Source organism: Lates calcarifer, linkage group LG21 (genome assembly GCF_001640805.2).
Source record: "Lates calcarifer isolate ASB-BC8 linkage group LG21, TLL_Latcal_v3, whole genome shotgun sequence".
Classification (NCBI taxonomy): domain Eukaryota; kingdom Metazoa; phylum Chordata; class Actinopteri; family Centropomidae; genus Lates; species Lates calcarifer.
The window spans coordinates 1,380,922-1,401,675 of NC_066853.1; the positions used below are offsets into that span (position 1 = coordinate 1,380,922).

The 20,754-nt window shown below is 41.8% G+C and overlaps 1 protein-coding gene across 1 annotated transcript; it reads left to right on the forward strand.

Annotated features, from left to right (window-relative positions):
• The first annotated feature begins 188 nt into the window (after nt 1-188).
• Nucleotides 189-20,313, forward strand: clip3 (CAP-GLY domain containing linker protein 3). The gene is given in 16 exon segments (XM_051065606.1): nt 189-375; nt 4,333-4,762; nt 6,410-6,486; nt 6,488-6,541; nt 6,543-6,551; nt 9,143-9,236; nt 10,083-10,244; nt 10,383-10,501; nt 10,893-11,129; nt 12,755-12,890; nt 13,001-13,156; nt 13,248-13,379; nt 13,681-13,804; nt 13,954-14,021; nt 14,210-14,282; nt 14,700-20,313. Coding segments are annotated over 16 exon segments (2,064 nt in total). The 5' UTR covers nt 189-237; the 3' UTR covers nt 14,755-20,313.
• Nucleotides 20,314-20,754: the final 441 nt, after the last annotated feature.

Here is a 20,754-nt window from a genome sequence, read left to right on the forward strand (position 1 = left end):
TTTAATGAGGAAATTGGGTAAATTTAGGACATTTTTGCAGAAATAAAGAAACATCATGATTCATAGACTCTTTTTCAGAGTGAAATAGCTTTTCTCTGTATGTTCCATTACTTTTACTCTTCGCTTCAGTTTATGTGTTAGTGTCATTTTTAGATGAACACGTGACGCCAGTGAAGCTTCAGCGACATGAACTGAATAAAATTAGAGAGGGAGAGTGGTAGAGAGAGGTAGACAGACATGGGCAGAAAGAGCGAGAGACGTGGAGAGAGAGGTAGAGAGGCAGCAGGAGAGAGAGAGCAGAGCATCAGTGTTGTTTCTGCTGAGGATCAGAGAGGAGAGAGGATCATCACCGAACAACCAGCGGCTTGTTTTCAGGTAAAAACACGTTCATCTGCAGGTGTTCAGTCTGTGAGATGTCGGACTCACTGACCATCATCAGTGTGTCGTGTCTCGTGTTTGTTTCTCTGCCTCCGCGCGCCGTGAAGATGGAGATGGAGATGGAGATGCTGAGGCGGAGAGAGGGGCGCTGTTCAAAAACAAAGCCTGTGAAATAAACCTGCTCTCCGCCTCATACACTCACTGACAGCCGCTCTGAGCTCCTCCACCTCCACCTTTAACTGGTTATAAGATCAGAGCGGATTTCATTTGCGGACCTTCGCGTGTTTTTTTATTTTGCGTGTGCGTGTTTTCATTGTTTGTCAGCGGGGCGTTTTTCCGCTCCTGCCCTTTACTACGCACATTGGCACAAACCACAAACCGAACCTGTCGCGGGGTGAATCCGGTATTTTTGCAGTTTAGGATGATGAACCTCGCTGTGAGGTCCGAGCTGAGGGTGATCCGGACTCGGTTCACGGCTCAGCTCTCGGTGTTTTTGCGGTATTTTGTGTCTCCGGTTTGGTTTGTTGTAAAATGGAGGCTGGATGGAGGAGGAGGAGGAGGCCGTGGCAGCATCCTCCTCCTCCTCCTCTCACAACCTGCTGGTCCATCACATGGTCCCTACACCCTTTAAATCATCCAGAATCCACAGATAGAGCCGTTAACTGATCATATTGTAGGAGATAACTGCGGCCGTGTCGTTGTTCTCGGTGTGTAAATGAACGTATTGTTGGTTATAATGGTGGTTTTCATCTCGGCCAGTGTTCCCACAGGGACTCAGTGTGTGATAGATCCACTCTGTAATAAGAGGACTGTTGTACTCATTGAACACAAGGTCATTATATCTAATAATGGCGGATTTTTCTCTCCATCTTTTGCATCTGATGCAGTAAAAACATGTCTGTAGGGAAACGGTGGTAACCAAGGTAGAAACGTAACAGTAATTCTGATACTCTGCTTCTTTTAATATTCTGGTTGTGACTGGCTGATCCACTGTTTGTCCAGGAAATCTTGGCAAATTCTACTCAACGTGGCATTTTTGTCGTCTCGCTGAGCTCAGATATCTGTTGTATCTTTATTTTTCTGTCTTGAATCAGTTTCATTTACCAGAATATAAAACAATACAGTAGAGAAGTGGACTCATTGGAGCTGTAGTAGTTGAATTCTTCCAAAATGACTTGCTTCATTTTTGTAAAAATTCAGATTTTATTTTTCCAGAACAGCAGCAAATTCTTCTTTATCTAAAAACTCAGGACTAAATCCCTGTGTGAGTTTACTGGACTGATCCTGATCCATTCAGATCATTTCAATCTGATCCACCTGATCTGAGGACTCAGGACGACAATGACACGTCCTGGGTCTGGACCAGTGTCACAGCTCATCCTCCACCTTCTACAGCTCCTCATCTTCCATCACTCCCACTGTCTAAACAGAGAAAAATACGTTTACTAATCAATCAGAAATCAATAAACCAGGTAGAGTTGGTGTCAAATGGCAGCAGCAGGAAGAATCCAGTTTAGTGCATCTTTATTTTTCAGGTTGATTTACTGTGATAATTATGCACACTCTCTCTGTGTGTGTTCCCACGCTGACTCATACGGTCGTGTTGTGTAACCTTTGTCGTGGCCTCAGCTGAGTCCTGTTTTTAGCGCTCGTTCAGACAGTGATCACGGTTCTGTTCAGGCAGGAATCATCCAGCTGAGACTCAGATTACATAAAGCACATTACAGACACAGAGACAGAACATTTCCTTAAACAGGGGAAATCACATGACAAGTTCTGTTTTGTGTGACGGCTGCTCTGAGGTCAGGAGTAGAGCTAAAGGTTTATTAGGTCATTTCAAGTCAAATTTGATCTGTGTTAGGTCGTTTTTCTAGGATGTCTGATGCAATTGATAGCAATAGTTAGCTTAGCATGTAGCTGCTGCAGACAGACAATGGCTGAGTCAGAACAACAGAGCTGCTGTTTGTGTGGATTAAACTGTACAGCTCAGACTATGGACACGTCTCTGTGCCTCTGACATTAATGGTCAGTGTGTGGGCTCTGTACTGGCTCAGACAGATTATGGGGATGTTACTGGTCTGGGATCCTGTACTCGCTGAGTGCTGCTGCTCTGCTCTTTACATGGTGTCGTTCACTCAGCAGCTCAAAGAGTCCAGGATCAGATTATTTTATTTCCTGCCTGTGATTCAGATCTGATGGATTACATCGGTTCAGCACCTGTGCAGGTTCCAGCCCACATCTCTAACTTGTTAAGTGATTCAGACATTCCTGGTGCTGTGGGGTGTAAATCAGGAGTTTCATCATCGATTCAGTGGACAGAGATTTGATGTTGGCCGATATCACAAACTCTGCTACGATATGATTTGGATTCAAGTTGATTCAGGAGCCAGCGATCGATACAAGACGATAACACAATCGCTTCCATTCATGTCAAATCACAAACAGCAACTAAAATATCATCTGACATGTTAGTTTCCTGAGTTCAACCAGACACTTAAATGAGACATTTAAACCAGACACCATCTATTGTGTAAACCTGACTCTTATCTAGAGTCTCAAACATTTTTCTTCATCAAATCACCAGTTTGTTCAGAGGTGTGTACACTCAGGCGGAGAAAGACGTGCCAGGGTTAATGAAGCCTGTCTGTCCTGTCCGCTGCCTGTGATTGTCTGGGAGTCGGTATGGAGATGGTCTTTGGATCAATGATGATCGGCCCTCAGCAGCCTGTGTTATTGTGCTTAATGAAAGTTACTGATGTCTGATGGTTGATGGATATTTTCATTCTGGATCGATGCTGTGGGATTGTTGATCATTGAATTGATGTAGATCAGTGGATTGTTAGACCCCTACTGTTGGAGATGTCATGTCACAGTTCATCTGTCGATATAAATGAATCAGTATATTTCCTTCCTTCCTTCCTTCCTTCCTTCCTTCCTCGTGGTTCTGCTGATAGAGGAGAAGATGGATGGTTCGGTGATGGAGGGAGTGGCTGCTGGATGGATTTCAGCGTCTTGTCCATTTGCTAAAGTGGAGAGTAGATTAAATCCAGTCAGACCCGTCAACAGCTAATGATGGACAGGGAGTGTTAGCATTAGCTTTTTTAGCCAGTGCCATTGTCGGTATGATGCAGTGGGTCAATCAGCTCACTTTCTCCTTGTTTTCTCCCTCGCACACAAACACAGTCACTCGCTCCTGAGCTAAACATAGCACTCGTCTGGTGATAGAGAACAGAAAGAGAGGAAAAACAAGGAGGAGCTCTGAGAGACTGGAAAGCAGACCAGACTGAACCGGAGCTGAGCGAGGCAGCTCCATCTGAATCCAGTCTCCATGAATCCTAACCATGTCCTCTTCATGGGGACCAGACCCGGTTCAGACAGGTTAAGTCTGAGTGGATTGACTGGACGGCCAACAGTTCTTAGAAAATCTACGGATGAGCAGTTGGAGCTTAAATCCAAGTCATATCTCTAGTCAAATGTGACACAATAACATATCCTCCAGTCAGAATCATTCACTGTGGGCTCAGGGGTCCCAAGGACTCAGGGGGCCCTAAAACCAATGTTACTGTTTCTCTTTGGAAAGTTAAACAGCTCAATTAAAAGTAGAGAATCCTGATCTCCCTTTTTTATGATTCGTCCTGTTGTTTCTTCGTACCATCTGATTTATATTTATCAGCCTGTATTTTCTTTTTTCCTGCATAACCCAGTTGCACAGTGCATTCTTAAGCAATTAAACCACATGTCCTGTGTAATACTCTGTGTAAAACTTTCTATGAATGTGATAAGGCAAGAGTTAGACAAGCTTTTTTCAGTTCTGTCACGTGAGTTTATGCTCAGATCCCAAGATTAAGGCCTGTGGTGTGGTTCATGCAGTAACATGGTTGTTTTGATCCCTGTTTATTGATGTGATTTAATGATAGAAAAGAAGTTGACAGTGTCCTGCCTCCTCTCTGACAGGCCCAGCTGCAGCATCGCACCATGACTAAAGAGGAGAACCTGGAGGTGCAGGAGAAGGAGAGGCACGATCGGGAGGAGCAGGAGGAGGGAAGGGTTCAGAGAGAAGAGGAGGAGGCTCTGACCGAGGAGGAGGAGGAAGAAGAGGAGGAAGAAGACGAAGACGAAGAGGAGGAGTATGAGCTAGAGGAGGAGAGGGAGGGGGAGGAGAGGGCAGAGGTGGATGATGAGGAGGACGACGATCAGGAGGAGGAGCGGGAGGAAAGAGAGGAGAGGGAGGAGGAGGAGGAGGATCCGCTGGCCGGTCGAGAGCCTGAGGCTGAGCCAGAACCCGAGCCACAGTCGGTGTCCGAGTACCACAGTCCGGTTCACGAGCCACGCCGCAGAGCCATGGTGCACCCCTCCGCCCAGGCACCGCTGCCCAAAGACTACGGTACGCCATACCACCTTAAACTGTCCTAACACCTTAAATACATATTGTCATACCACCTTAAATACACTTTATCTCACCACCTTTAAAACTACATGCTTTCAGACCACCTTAAATATGTACTCTCATGCCCATGCAGAGTTCTGCCCCCGATTCCCATAAAACAACAAGAGCAAACGTTAAGCAAACTTTAGCTGAGTCTCCGGCTCCACACACACACACACAACACACACTAAAAACACACACACAGATCATGCATGCATTGGTGAAAGTAAAGAAATAGAATCATACACTCTGTATTTCTGACAGCTATCATCGATCACAAGGTTTCAAAAGCAGTGGATTGACTTCTGTCTGGACGACAGGCTCATTGGTATTCATCAGACAAACTCAGGGCTGGCCAAGTCCATTATACACTCTGCATGTGTGTGTTTGCCAGCCATCTCCATTATCCAGCAGTGAATACTGAGCGGCCCTGCTCACCAGCCTGACAGAGGATTTTTCTGTCCTGTCTGAATGCGAAACCGTGAGCTAAATCTTAACAGCCGGTTATCAGCTAATATTTATTACATTCCTGTTGATCGGCGTCCAAATCATACCATTAGTTCCCTTCAGGCGACCGTCGGTTTCATTTGCAGTCACATTCATTCATTTGACAGATGGTTTTGTCCATTGAGAAGAAGTGTCACAACTCTTGACTTTTAAATTACACCTGAAACTGCCTCAAGGTTTCAGGTGTATTAAATTAAACTTAGGAAAATGAAAAGAGAGGGGATCCAACATCTGTATCTCTTTATTTTTAAACCATCCTTCGATTACTCAACCAAGTGACCTTTGTGCTTGAGATGCCCACTTCAGAAAGCAGTTAATTTTCTCTATAAGTTCATTTTCAATCACTTGTTTGGTTGTGTGAAAGGTAGGGACAGTGCCTGTAGACTTGCAACAATCATGGCCCAGAGGGTGTGCTCTAACTGTCAGGGTTTCATATTGCTCAGCATTCCGTGGAAAAGCTCATGACAGAGTGATGGAAAGAAGATCCATCACAAGGATCCTGGAGGATGGACCTAGGGAGAAGCCTGTATGGGCTAATGTACCCTGCTTTAATTGGTTGCTACTGCGACTGGGAAAAGTGGCAAAAATGGACAGATGGATCTCCAGTAACTGAGAAAATATGTTTGCTTCTAAATGCTTGATAATATGTTTGGCTTCAATGCTGAACCAGAGGGCAGAAGTAAAAACTAATAAGTCATTGAAATTAAAAAATATTGCAGCCCGTCTTTAAGGCACTTCTAAAACCACTCTGCTGTCCACTGCAGGACTCCTGAGCTGTTGACAGTTAGCAGAAGTGAAGTTTGTTGTCAAACTGATTTCAGTTACTCAGTGAAATGAAATCTGCCTCAGAGCTCAGACTGCAGACCTGGCAGGAAGTGAAACAGCTGAACTCACAGGTTACTTCTGAATCGATGAGGGTGACAGAAACATCTTGGCATCACCATCTGGACTGTTCTGCTGTCTTTTTTAGCTTTCCCAGTTTGTTTTTTACCTTTCATCTTCTCTCTTCTACTTTCTCAGCTCTTTCTCCTCTTTTCAATTTCTCTTTCATTTATTCATATTCATCCTCTAACTTTTCCTGTATCCCTCTGTCTCTAGCCTTCACCTTCTTCGACCCAAACGACCCGGCCTGTTTGGAGATCCTCATGGATCCTCGGACCACCATCCCAGAGCTGTTTCGCTATTGTGCGTCAATGGGTTCCCCAAGTGCAGCACAAGATCGACATCATTCGGCAATGAGGTGAGAACACACAAAAACCAAAAGGCTGGAAAACTAATATCCCGTTTTCGTTTATATACACCGTTACCTGAAGTTTTTGAAGCGAAAATTTGTGCTGAAATGGTTTATTTGTAATTTACGTAAGGTTTTGATAATTTATTCTTCGTTTTTTAGTAATTTATCAAGTAAAAATACCAAACACTTCCAGAATCAAGCTTCTGTATTGCAAAGATTAGTTAAACTTTGTCTGTATGGCATCATCCACACAGGTTAATGCAATTTAAAGTGCCCTTACAGGTGACTGACATGCTGGTTTTTGCAAGTAAAAACAGTAAAACAGGTGGAGACTGATGCAAGAAAATAGAAGTGATGAAAGTGAAATAATAAAAACAATAAAATACATAAAAGCAACTCTTCATAAACTCATAAACTAGTAAAAGAGAGCAATTGCTGCAATGTAGCTGTTCTTCAGACAATAAAAAGCAGATTGAGTCAAAGACGACACAAAGATCTATTGCCCTAGTCAGATGAAAGCTAATGAACTAAAGCTAACAGTAATGCAGCAGTGGCTCACTTAATCAATCAGGGTTTCAGCTTTCTGTTGTGTTGTAGGTCAAACCTTTAACCATCTCTGTCTGTATCGCCTGCCCTGGTTGTTCTGGCATGGAGCCTGAGTCCTGACTCGATTGTCATTGTCACATTGACCCAGATTCAACCCTCTGGACACACACACACACAAATAATGAACAATGAAACCCCACTGAGCAGCATGGAGCTTGTATTAGAGCTGTAAGAACAAAGCCTCAATACTGAATATGAGGGTTGCTACAACAGGGAGCTTAAATTTAGTTGGAAAAAAAAACATCTTGCAGCATAATCTTGGTTAAAACAACCAAATTTAATGTAAATTCAGTTGAATTTCTCCCCTGCACTGGGGTAAATATATTTGATCAGTGGTGTTAAAGTTTAACCAGCAACAAAATAAATCAAAATGGTTTATACAGTAGCTAGCTAGCTGGTAAATCAGATATGCTAAATATAGGTAAGCTAGCAGCATGTTTACATTTCAAACATTCATTTTTTGTTGTTGTTGTTAAATGAAAGAATTAAAGTTCCACTCACAAAGTCAAAAATGTCACTTTTTAAAATTTGCTTTTGTTTGTAGCAAGTCTGCTTCTGACAACATGTTTATGTTTCTATATGATACAGTTTGTATAAATTACCCCAAATTTCCAATTTCAAATTCAGTATTTCCAAAATTCCCCAACCATGGAAAGTTTACGCCCTTTTGAAACCCTACTGAATATAAACAATTTCATGTTTCATTCTGTTCAAGGCACAAATCATTTTCCAGATATTAAAAAAACACAGGACTGAAAGCTGCTGAACTGTAACTAAAACCACCACCTGCCCTAACCCCAGTCCAAACTATAACCAAAAACAGAATTTAAATCTAAGATGTAATGGTGACCACCTTCATGTCCCAGCTGGGAGGTGAGTCCACACAATGTCAGTAAAACACGTACACACACAATCACTGTGATAATGACCCAGTTAAAATGGCTGCATGGACATGAAAAGAGACAGAGCAGAGAAAGTGGTGCAGCGGGAGAGAGACAGGAGGGAAACAAAGACAGAGAGAGATGGGAAGTCATTGAGGCTCTATCATGATTCAGCAGGAAGCTGACTCAGCCTGGAGGAAGAAAAAACAAGGAGCGGACAGTGACATGACTCAGAGAAGACATCCAACCCAGACAACTGTAGACACTTGATCATGTCTCGTCCACCAACCGCCCCATAAATAGTTGTTTTGTTGTTTTGTCTCATACTTTTTATTGTATTTTTAATGTGGCAGACAATCACTGAAGGTTGTGTTTCAGAAGTCAGAAGAACTAATTCAAAATCACAAATAATTAAAAATTGTGTCCCTGCAGCAGTCAGTTTACAGCCATGCAGTTAACATGAGAAAGATATTCAACCCAAAACTAATTCAAAAACATCTTTGTTTTCTAATATTTCATTTTGTTTAGCAGCTATTAATGCTGTCATGTCTTTGAGGTGTAGATATCAGGATTCCTGAACATCTCCCACTCTCAGTAACATAAATAACACAGTAAATTCAGCTAATTATAAAGAAGCTGTACACAGTTTCCATCGGGCTTCACCTGTTGACAAACTGCTACAGATGTAAAACAATAACAATATTTGAGTTAGACTTTGTGTCCAAATGATCATCACATACACCAATAACTGAGAAGAAGCCCTACTGTTCAGTAAGTGAAAATAAAAAACAATGTGCTGTTTGAATAAGTGATAACGCACTATATGGTCATCTGATATTAGAAAGTAGTAGATGAGTGAATGGAAACTAGGAACTCCCTCCACACCCATCATTTTCCTGAATCAGAAGGAAAAGCTGTGTTTAATTAACTGAAGACAAATCGTTGAGGAAATGAGGAGCACGCTAAATTAACCAACAACGAGTTGCCTGATTTATTCTGTTACTAATGTTTTCTCACAGAGCACTGACATTTAACCAAAGATTCACCGAGGCAATGTGAGGACTGAAATAGTAGCTGGTAGAGAAACTGCTTTTTCTGTCTGTGTCTCAGATCCTGAAGCGTGGCTGCCACGTGAACGACCGCGACGGTTTGACCGACATGACACTGCTGCACTACAGCTGTAAGGCCGGAGCCCATGGAGTCGGTAAGAGAAAATCTAATTTGCCTCAGAGGGATTTACAGGCTCTCAGACTAGGTATGGAACGATATGAACATTTCACGTCACGATTATCCTGCCCAAAATAATTTCAATGAACGATATTATTGCGATCATTATGAAAATATGTTTTAAACTCACAACACTTTTTGGTAAGAAAAAAAATAGTTTCATCACAGATAGGACTCATCTTATTTTAGTGAAAACCAATCAAACAATCTTTGGGTCTTTAGGGATCTCATGATTTTAGAAATCATGACGTCCCTCTGTGAAAGTAAAGGAAAATAATAATAGCAGTTTTATACTTAATCTTACAATAGGCTACATCAAAACTACTAAACTGTTTCCTATGGGCTGTTGCCAAATGGATGTCACAGTTAATGTTAAACAAAAAACTGCAGTAAATTGCAGTCAATTCTCTGGAGACCACAGCAGAGCTTTGCTGTTTAGCTACATAGCTAACGTTACCTGGCTAACGTTAGCTCAATTCAATGGTGACCAACACAGCATCATAACGTAAGAAACATTTAGATAAACATCAGTGTTAGTATAACTAAACCAACACTTCCTATATTCAGACTGACAGTTAGTGTTCGTTATTTTTACCTGGAGTTCGGTAAACAGAGCTGGATGGTTGTCGTGGAGACGGGAGCTCAAAAAACGCAGGGCTCCCCCTTGTGGTGATTCAAAATAAATCAGCACAGGACTATATGTTGGCTAGACAGATTTTCAGTGTCAGTGCACAGGGGGGCCCATGGAGGATCTGTGGTGGTGTGGAGGACGCCGGGGCGGGTGGTGGAGCTCGTCTTAGTTTGGTCCTGGTTGTGTGTGCAGGCGATCCGGCGGCAGCGCTGCGTCTCACCAGTCAGCTGATCTCTCTGGGTGCCGACGTGAGTCTGAGGAGCCGCTGGACCAACATGAACGCCCTGCACTACGCCGCGTACTTCGACGTCCCAGAACTGATCCGAGTCCTGCTCAAAGCCGCCAAACCCAGAGGTACAAACACACACAGGAACATGTAGACAGGGCCTCAGAAGACAGTTAGGCAGATCACATATTTTCTGTATTTTATAGTTTGTTTAAGTACATTATCACCAGATGTTGACATCAGGACTTCCTGTGTGTTCTCCACAGTGATGAACTCCACCTGCAGTGATTTCCACTATGGTACAGCTCTGCACATCGCTGCCTCCAACCTTTGTCTTGGTGCAGTGAAATGTCTGCTGGAGCACGGAGCCAACCCCACTGTCCGGGTAAAAACTCTTTAATCCTCACTAATGCTCAGACTGAATCACCATTTAGTTTCATTTCAGTCATCAGTCCTTCCTGAACCCTGTGGGAGGATAAATGAGGTTTAATAACCAAACATGTTGCAAAGGTAAAACTCTAGGGACAGTACTGGAGATGTTAGTCTTTGTTTTGGCAGTAGCAAACAGCAATCCATCAAAAAATTCAAATGCATTGGATGGGAACTGCAGAGTTTAACAGACTAATGTTGAAAGAGATTCATCTGTCCAGTGAACCAATCCTGCTGCACTTGAATTTCTACTTGTATGTTATTAAATCGTGACTTTGAGATTCTTTTTTTAACCCAACTAAAGTCAAGTCTTCCCCGCTCTTCCTCTGTCCCTTCCTTCTCTGCAGAACGATAAAGGTCAGGTTCCAGCTGAGGTAGTTCCAGACCCAATGGACATGAGCCTGGACAAGGCCGAGGCGGCCATGGTGGCCAAAGAACTGAAGCAGCTGCTGCTGGATGCCGTCCCTCTGAGCTGTAACCTTCCCAGAGCCACGCTGCCCAACTACGACAACATCCCGGGAAACCTGATGCTGTCCTCACTGGGGCTGAAGCTGGGAGACCGAGTGCTGCTGGACGACATGAAGGTCAGGGGCTCACTGAGGATCAGGGATTTTCAGTCAGTCCACAAAATGAGGACAGACATATTAAACCCCGACAACAAAAACTGTTGGGTGCAGCAACCCTCCAACAAGAGCTTTGTGTGAAGCAAACTGAGGCTCTTAGATCTGCAGAGAAAGGTTAATCACAGTGAGATTTGATTACAGAAACCAAACCTTCCCATAGTTAAATATGAATTGAATAATTCAGACTGAGGGTTCGAATGAAAGGAAAGTAAATGGAGCGTTGACTTGGCATTAAATGAGGCATGAAAATCTTATTTAATTGTCTCACATTGATCTTTAACGGCGGTTGCTTCACCCTCTGGTCTTTGAATTTGAATTTATACACATGCACTGTGTCGGGCAGGCAGCGGGCGTAGTGATCAGGGGGAATCATCCTTCATCGATATGCCTCAAGGACGGTTAAGATCCTGCTGTCCACTTCCAGGCCTGATGAGTTTTAAACCAAGACTCCCTGCAACACTGCACGGGAAAATTTAAATTGGTATTTTAACTGGACTTGCTTGGATCAGACTAGTTTGTACGACGTGTTGTCCAACCACACTGGAAGGAAAAAGTATTTCTAGTTGTTTCGAATGTCGGCACTAGTGATGTAACGAAATCAAAATCTCATTATATGATAATATCTTGATAACAAGTCCATGATACGATATTTGTTATGATATTTTGATATTGTTTATATTATTTACTGATAGTTTTTTGTTTATCTGTCTCCTTCCTGACTTGGGGAAACTGAAATCCACGCGTGAGATCTAAAGACGCTGAGCAGACTACAGTTTTACCAAAAAGTTTGTTCCCGTCTAGGTCCGCAACGGTATCCAGACTCTTTTGTTCTCACGATATTGTGAAACTAACGATACTGTTACATCCCTAGTTGAGAATAACCCCACATCCTCAAAGGCATTCAAAGGTGTTGCACTTTGTTGTACGTTCAGTATAAATGCGTGGTCAGAAAGGATTGAGAACGCCTTTGAGAGATGGAAGGTGCAGCATCTTTAAGAATCTAAAGCAAGTTCAGTCGACTTTGACGAAACCCTTCTGGATGAAATGAAAAAGCTCAGGAGTCAGGAGGTTGGGAACATTTCCTCAAATAAACACCCTGTTGAATCAATCAGCAGTAGTTTTAGTTGGTTAAATATACACATCAACGAATGAGGATGATATGCTTTGTAGTGGCTGTGTGGTTACAGGACAGATTGAAGCTGTATGAGCTCTGAACAGTGTGTTCTCGCTCTGTAGCTCCAGAGAGACCAAAGCAGAGACGACGTCCCGGCTGCAAACCTCACACAGGTTGGTTGGACTGGGCTCTGGCTGGACCGTAGACTAACTGAACTGACTCACCACGCCGACAACACGTTCTCCTTCCTGTCACATGACCAATTAAAATCTGCTCACCATCACTTCATCTGTAGCACTGATGACGAGTTACATCTCCTCCCTGTCCCCTTCATAAAGTACAGCAGCAGACACCCAGATTATCTGCCTCCACACAACCCAACCCGCTAACGGATCTCTGCAGTCATGATCCAAGCACTGGAGAGATTTCAGCTCTAACTTCAGGACTTTCTGTCTCTCTGTCTCTCTCGCAGACTGGCACTCTGAGGTTTTGTGGTACGACAGAGTTTGCCAGCGGTCAGTGGGTCGGTGTGGAGCTCGATGAGCCCGAGGGAAAGAACGACGGCAGCGTGGGCGGCGTCCGCTACTTCATCTGCCCTCCTAAACTAGGTAACAGCTGCTCTCACTGTGCCTCTTAGCATGTACATCAAAGACCAAACCAGAGGTAAAAGCAGAGTGACTACAGAGGTTTCAGTGTGTTTGTCTCTTTTGTGTTGCAGGGATTTTTGCCCCGGTGTCAAAGATTTCCAAGGCTGTGGACCAGACACCTTCATCTGTCACCTCCACTCCCCGAACCCCCCGCATGGACCTGGCCTCCCGCCTCGCCGGAAAGACCAAGAAGGAGAAAGAGAAGAAGGAAAAGGAGAAAGAGAAAGGTAGGAAAGGCGTTCAAGGAATATGGAACAGAACAATTAACAGTGGATACGTGTATCATGGCTGTGAGCGTGTGTTGTTGTGTGTTCTCAGCCCAGAGGAAGAAGTCGTCAGTGGCCAGTCTGGACCCAGAGGGACTGAATGTCGAGGTTGGAGATCAGGTTCTGGTGGCTGGACAGAAACACGGCATCGTCCGCTTCTACGGAAAGACCGACTTCGCTCCAGGTCTGTCGGCTGGCTTTCACCACATCCTCTGTTCTGTATACTCTAGATTCTTGAGAGGCTTGTTACCATGCTAACACGCAACACTGCTAGACACTGCTGAACTTGAATGTAAATGTTAACATGCTGTTTGTGTGCAGGTTAGCATGTGTCATTTTCATTTTGATTCTTTTTCGTATGTGTTCATATAGCTGTTACATAGCTCTTTGCGGGGTAAAATCATCTTCTCATCGTCTAGAAAGAAGTCGTTAAAACCCAGGTGGAGTCAGAGCAGGTGTGACCTGAGCTGTTTGTGTCCCTGCAGGTTACTGGTTTGGTATTGAGTTGGATCAGCCGACAGGAAAACACGACGGCTCTGTGTTTGGTGTCCGTTACTTCAGCTGCCTCCCCAAATATGGAGTGTTCGCCCCACCGTCCCGCGTCCAGAGGTAAGGTTGTGTTCAAAACACCACAAAAACCTGAGATATCTCTGGTTAAATTATATTAAATTAAAAATCTGCAAGGACATCTTCAGAAGAGTGTTTTTAAATATGTGCTCCTCTTGAGAACACGATAAAAACATGTGTTGTTTTGTCAGAATCGGAGGTCCTAAAGACGGCTCACAGAATGACAGCTCCATGGTGAAGAAAGTGCACCAGGTCACCAGTAAGTATCTTTGATCGTACTGTAGTGTCAGACAGACCTCCAGGAAGGTTTTTATAGTGTAGATGTTTTCATGGGATTTTCTCACCAGTTTCATCGTAGAGATACTGGAGCAGTATTGTGAAGGAGGTTTGACTCTTTCTGCCCCTCAATCAATGATCAGTCATTAACACACTGTTTGTGTCCTGCAGTGTCACAGCCCAAGCGTAACTTCAACACGATGCGTTCTCCTAAAGACCTGACCTCTGAGAGCTCCATATCCAGGTGAGAGCAGAGAACACTGGCCGGTTTATTTCATGTAGTCAGAGCTTTTAGACCGATGGCGCACAGAAACGGAAACCTATTTAAGCCTCTAGCCTTCTAGAAGCTACTGTTCTATATTTCAGTTTCACTCAGACTTATGATTGCACTGAGTTTTTACATGTGCAGAACTGGTAATTATGGAAATTTAATCATGACATGAACACGTGATAAAACCATAGAAATATCAGATTTCCCATGTGAGAGCAAAAAGTCTGAATTTTTTTGGCGCTACAACTATATTTTACTAATATGACTTTACCCCTTTTCCTCTGCCGTTCCTCTTTTCCCTCACCCTCTTCCACTTCCCTTCGGTCACACTCAATGGTTCCTCCTCATCCATCTTCACCTCTTTCCCTCCTCTTCCTCCTCCTCCTGCAGGTTGCTGTTTTGCTGTTGGTTTCCGTGGATGCTGCGTGCTGAGATGCAGTCCTAACCACACCCTCCCTCCTCTTCTTCTTCCTCTACTCCTCCACCAGATCGATCTCTCCGCTCTTTCTTCTCTCCATCTTTTACTTTGGTTTTCCTCTCTGAGTCTCCTCAGACGTATCGCTGTCATCAGTCAAACTTATCGTAGTGAAACCTCCGTCCCTCCTCTCTCTTACTCTCAGCCCAAAACTTTCTAATTTAGCCGTTCTATAGCAAAATCTATAGTGCCTTGTATCTGATCAAAACGTCCTGCATTCCTTTAATGAAACTGAAACAGCTCTGCTAAAGCAATTCCCCTAAAACAATCTCTTTACCCTTTTACACTTCTTATCATCTCATCGTCCCAGCTTGGTATTTTTCCATGTTGTACCTTTATTCGGGGCAGAAAAACTGCTGTTTGCTTTCTCTGAGGATAACAAAAACCACATAACACTAGTTTGTGCTGCTACATGTTTTTTTGTTTTTGCTGCTACTAGATTATGGTCTTGCCAAATTTAGCATTGAGTGCCAGATTAATTTGTTATAAAGGTGCATTTTTTTTTTTTTTTAAACAAAAATATTGCTGACACTTTTAGTCATAGATTGCATTTGGCAAACGTATTCATACTTGTTAAATCTAGAAGCATACTCTGTATACTCTAAATGGTCCTGGGAAACAAATCCTGAAGCGGCGATGTAACTGAGACTCATCATGGAGGCACAAATCTGAAAAATCTGATTTTTCTTGTTCCCTGCGAGGCTCGACACTGTATCGTAAACTCTGAGAATTTCAAAGTGTCACGTTTCCAAACACAGAAATGCGTGAGATTGATTTTGCGTAGCTCTTACCCAGAAAAGTTTCGGGTATCGAGTTGTTTGTTTGTAGTGTTGGACCCTGATCTGGCTCCTGCTTCCTCACCACTCGCCTGAGACCAAGAACTCTCATTAACAGCTGCTGCCTCTCTTATGTAAATTCATAGTCATCTGTTGTGATGAGACTCTTTCTCTGCTCAGTATAGCACTGATCCCATGGACTAATTGTGCTTATAAAACAATAACCATGATTTGAACATGTTTTGGAGCAGCCTTGAGCCAGAGAGACGGTTTCTCCACTCAGAGAACTACAGTTATACATCAGTAACCATCAGTGTAAAAGATCCAGTCTCAGCACTGTAACTCCGTATGAAGAACTTTTATCACCCGCATGCTTTAATCTCAGATGTCAAACTGAAAACAGGGTTTATCAGCTACTGACCTTATTGTATTTTATCATAGTGTTACAGTCAGTTATATTTTTTTATCTGTCAGATGTATGCAACAGGCCTGATTTCACAGTTGGGATGTGAGATAACAAAATGGTTCTTGGTCTCTATGAAACATTTCCTGTCACGGGCAGGAGTTGTTGCTCTGTAGTGCAGTGTCTGTGTAGTTAAATTTGATGCAACTGCACATCTTAGTTATTGTGCAAATTGCTCTTTAACACAAAGGAAACAGCTGGACTTGTCTTTTTCCTTCACTCCTTTGAAAAACTAAAGACTCAGTTTTAGTCTTGGATAGATAAAGTACTGTAGATAGATATTATAGCAACAAAACGCCTTAGAATAACACTCATTATTAATCAATAATAATACAAACATTAGTCCATCTAGTTAGAGTTAAATTACACTGTATTATAGAAATCTTATAAAGAGCTGCAATCATAATCTGTCATTAACCAAAACTGCTAACAGACCCAAAATGATGATTTCCTTTGATGCAACTTAAAATCCAAAATGTTCAAATCAAAGTGTTTTCTGCCCCACTAAATGTTGTGTTGCTGCTTCTTGTTTGCATCTGAAAACAAGTTTCATTTAAACCTAATATCAGCTTTAAAATGAGGAGTTAAATATCTGTTAATAATAATCACCCGTACAACTGAGTCCCCTCATCAAACATTAATCTCCTCAATCGAGGTTTTTAATTTCCTACTGTAGAAAATTAAACCCTGGCAAATCTCTCCAGAGAGTTCATGATATTTGTAAAGGTTTTCCTCTATCTTTCTCTTCCCCTCTTCTCTCATCCCTCTCTCTCCATTTAAATAAGACTTCAGTACTTTTTGTCAATGTGAGCATCCGCGAAAAGACAAAACACAAGTTAATCTAAACTTACGTGTGTGCTTAATGTTAAAATCTCTCTTGAAGTATGTGCATAATGAAAACAGCAATATGTAAACAGTGTACCTATCTCTGTGTGGAAATGGTTCCTGTCTTAATGTCTCTTTACACTCTGTAAGCACACTAATACAGAGAGATGAACACGCTCACACTCTGAAGGCCGAGGCTGCCGGGGGCGAGACGTTTGAAACAGCAAATGTTCAAATCAATCTGTGGAGGTGTGTTTACACGTCAGTGACTGGTGGATTCAAAATTTCAAGAACCAGTGGGATTTTTGTTGTGATTTTTCACTTTTTCTATCCACAAAGTGGCCACAGTGGTAAATCAAAAACAAACCGTATGTACTTTGTTGTGTAATTTAACAAGTCAGATATTTAATTTATGACCACTATTCATTGTTGACATTTATTCAGACTGATTATTAGTCTTCTTTTTTGGATGAAACATTTAAATCTTTGTGATACAGCTTTCCAGAGGTGTAAAACTGTGATTTGTAATCACAAAAAGTGATTATTTTACTTGTAAATCATTGGTTATAGATTCTTTTTGCATTGCGTTGGCTTTTATAATGATTTAATTATCACTTTATAATGTTATGTTTAATTTACACACTCCACATATTTCTGCTGTTTTTTTACATTCTTTTTATTCAAGTATCCACATCCCTGTGAAAATAAGACAATAGCTTGAAGCTTCAAAGTTGGTTATTGAATTTTTGAGTCCATCAGTCTATGAAGGTTGTGGCTGGTTGTGTCGGTGTGGATTCCCAGACTTCAGACTGACCGTAAACAAAGAACAGACTGAATGTTGTTGTTGGTTTACAGAATAATTTTCTCAGTTGGTCTTTGTGCTCTGCAGCCTCGGCTAAAGGAAACACTTTGTGGTTGCTCCTGCACACTGCTGTTGATAACTGTTCTGTTTGTGCCCGTGGAATCAGCTTCAACATTATACTAATGATAATTACAGCGCTCAGTTTAGCTCAAACCAGCTGCAGAGTTTAGTCAGGCCATGATTAAACTGAAGCTTTCCATTTCCACTCAAACTCAAAGCTTAGCTCTGAGTGTTGCTGCTTAAGCAAAAGGTCAGATAGTGCATCATCCAACTCTCAAGGTTTGCTATGAGTTGTAGGTTGAGTTTTGTGACACACTACTGCTTTGGTAGCCCTTGTGTCAAGGTGTTTTTGGCCTGACAGTCTGTAGTTAACCTGGTTTTGTCAGCTTGTCAAGCTGCAGTGTTTCAGAATGAAAGCAAAAAGAAAAGAATTGGTTAAAAAAAAAAAAAAAAGAAAGAGTCAGTTCACAAATCCAAGATAATTTGTTTAAGCAGCTTTCTAGGCATGGATATGTCCTTAAAAATTACCAAAATGTCCTGACATTGATCATTTTTGGTCATGTTTCTAGAGCTTACAATCTCACAAACACTGTTTGGTGTAAGTACACAGCTAATTTTGAATTTAGAAATCTGACTGAACTTGCAGAAATCCAGATCTGCCACATCAGTCTAATTGAAGTCAGACTTAAACTTCATTTTTAGCCACTTTTCTGAGGTAATCCTGCATCGACAGTGTAGACTCTGGGTTCTTGAAACTGTCCTGGAAGACAAGCATGAGAATCTTGACGTCATGTTAACACGATATGCAGATGACTCACTGATTTACCTTCCTGTATTCATGCTATAAGCTACTTTCATCTGCTATCCCACCCAAACCCAAACAAAAGAGCCTGATGAACTGAAGTGAATCAATGTGTTATAGTTTACATATGTTTATAATTTCACACAGGAAATGTGTCGCTACAAATAAGCTACTGCAACACATGCTGTTCAATGCTAAAGCTCCACGGAGTCAGAGTCTGCTGATTCCATTTTAGGTAAACATTGACTTTAGTGGACCACAGTGATGGTGGAAGTTTGTCTTTGTACAGTAAACGTACAGTACAGTCAATATGTCCCAGTAAAGCCTCTGTTGGTTTGAACGTAGTGTTCTGACTACTGTGTAAATGTGGAGCTTTCTCTGGTTTGGCCACTAAGTGTCACTAGTGAGTCACTGGTTATTCATCTTACAACAAACAAAATATTCCGTAAGCTTTTGTCATAACATATTTTCTATTTGAGTTGCTCCATTTAAAGGCCTAAAGTGGTTTAAGGTGTTTTGACTCTTTAACTACAAACTACTGTATCTTTACTTCACATTTCTGCTGACTCATTTCCAAAGCGATTTCTTCATTGTTTCTAGGCAGCCTTTGGTTGCTGTTTATTTATAAGAAAATCAGTTTAAAACCTGCTGCAGAAACTTTGCATCCAAACACCAACAAATAGTGAATACAAATTACATGAATTTGGACCTTTGCATGCATGAAGAAAGGTTGCTGCACTGCTGCCAATATTAATGTTGTGCTCAAGACAGACTACAGGACTCACTATCACGGTATTGCGGCAAGATGTATCGATGCATTCCCTCAACTCCCCCAAATTCACATGATGTATTCATAGGACTACACACCTTTTAATTTGTAAGTTGCATCCATTCCCTCATGTCCACATACCTTAACCCATTATAACTCAAATGTATTCATAGGTGTGTCAATCTGCCACAGACATGGCACCTGAGATAAAACTGGAAACCACAATTTCTTGCTTAGAAGAGATGTCCAGGGTTGAACTATCTGTTATGATAGCATTGGTATTGTTGATATTCTGGGTGCCAGTGCTTTACAACCTAATTGTAATTTAGCTTCAACCAAAAGTTAACCAAATGTTGACAGTGATGGATTATCTCTCTGCAGTGAGTTTCAGGTCTTTTTAAGTTGATTTTCATAGGCATAAACTGAAACAAATGGCTGCCTGGAGGGAATGTGATCAATCAAAAATTGATGGATGATTTGGAAAATGATCAGCAGGAATGGAAAGTATGTGTGATTTGTAGTTGATGGGATAAAACTTTCAGAACCAGCGGCTGGTCCTTTAAATCCTCTATAATCGATCGGTGTACGTGTCTGAGAATATAATGTTGAACTCGTTCTCATAGAAACTAACTCAGCACTGGTTGTTTTAACATTAATAAGTCTTAAAAATATACAGTATATAGCCTATATTTTGATAACTTCACTAAGTGTACTTTTTGTTCTCTGGTTTTGTAGTGCGTGTGTGTTACTTTGTGCTCGGTTACAGTCCATGTGTGTGAGTCACTCCTGTTTTAAAAGTGCGTGAATTTGATGGACGTTAAAGGGGAAACAGGGGAGAACGAGCATCGGACATCCTCATCCTAACAGATACTCACTGCATGCTCTCTCTCTCTCTCAGTAACTTTCTCTCTCAGTATTTTCTGATTTTGGTTTTTCAATATGTGTATCTTCTTCTCATCAGCATGGAAATGCTTCTAATAATAACAGTGACAACTCTATGAATATAATAAAGAATTTGATGTTGTTTTTCTACCTCTCCTGTCCATTGCTTTTACTAGAGTAAAACTGAAATTGAATGAAACTTGATTTAATGCACTGTCTATAACTTTATACACTGCTGTGATTGACTTAAGTTGTGGACTCCAGCATAATTTAAGCCTTACAAATATCTTTCGTATTCAAAATAAACAACAGTGGGCCCAATACTGAACCTTGAGGACCTCCTCAAATAACTCCCTATTCGTTTTGAATAAGTAATTCTTATCTGAACATATTGACGTCTGTTTTCGGAGTGATTTCTTAAGTCTTTTCCTCCACGACTTTCATTGGTGTGAAGTTGAGAAATCATCTAATCTAGAAAATACCTTTATGCTTCTGTCCTGGCGTCACCCACGTCTGGAGACATTATGTTTTCGGGTTGTCCGTCCCATTTTTGTGACCATGATATCTCAGTAATGCCTTGAGGGAATTCCT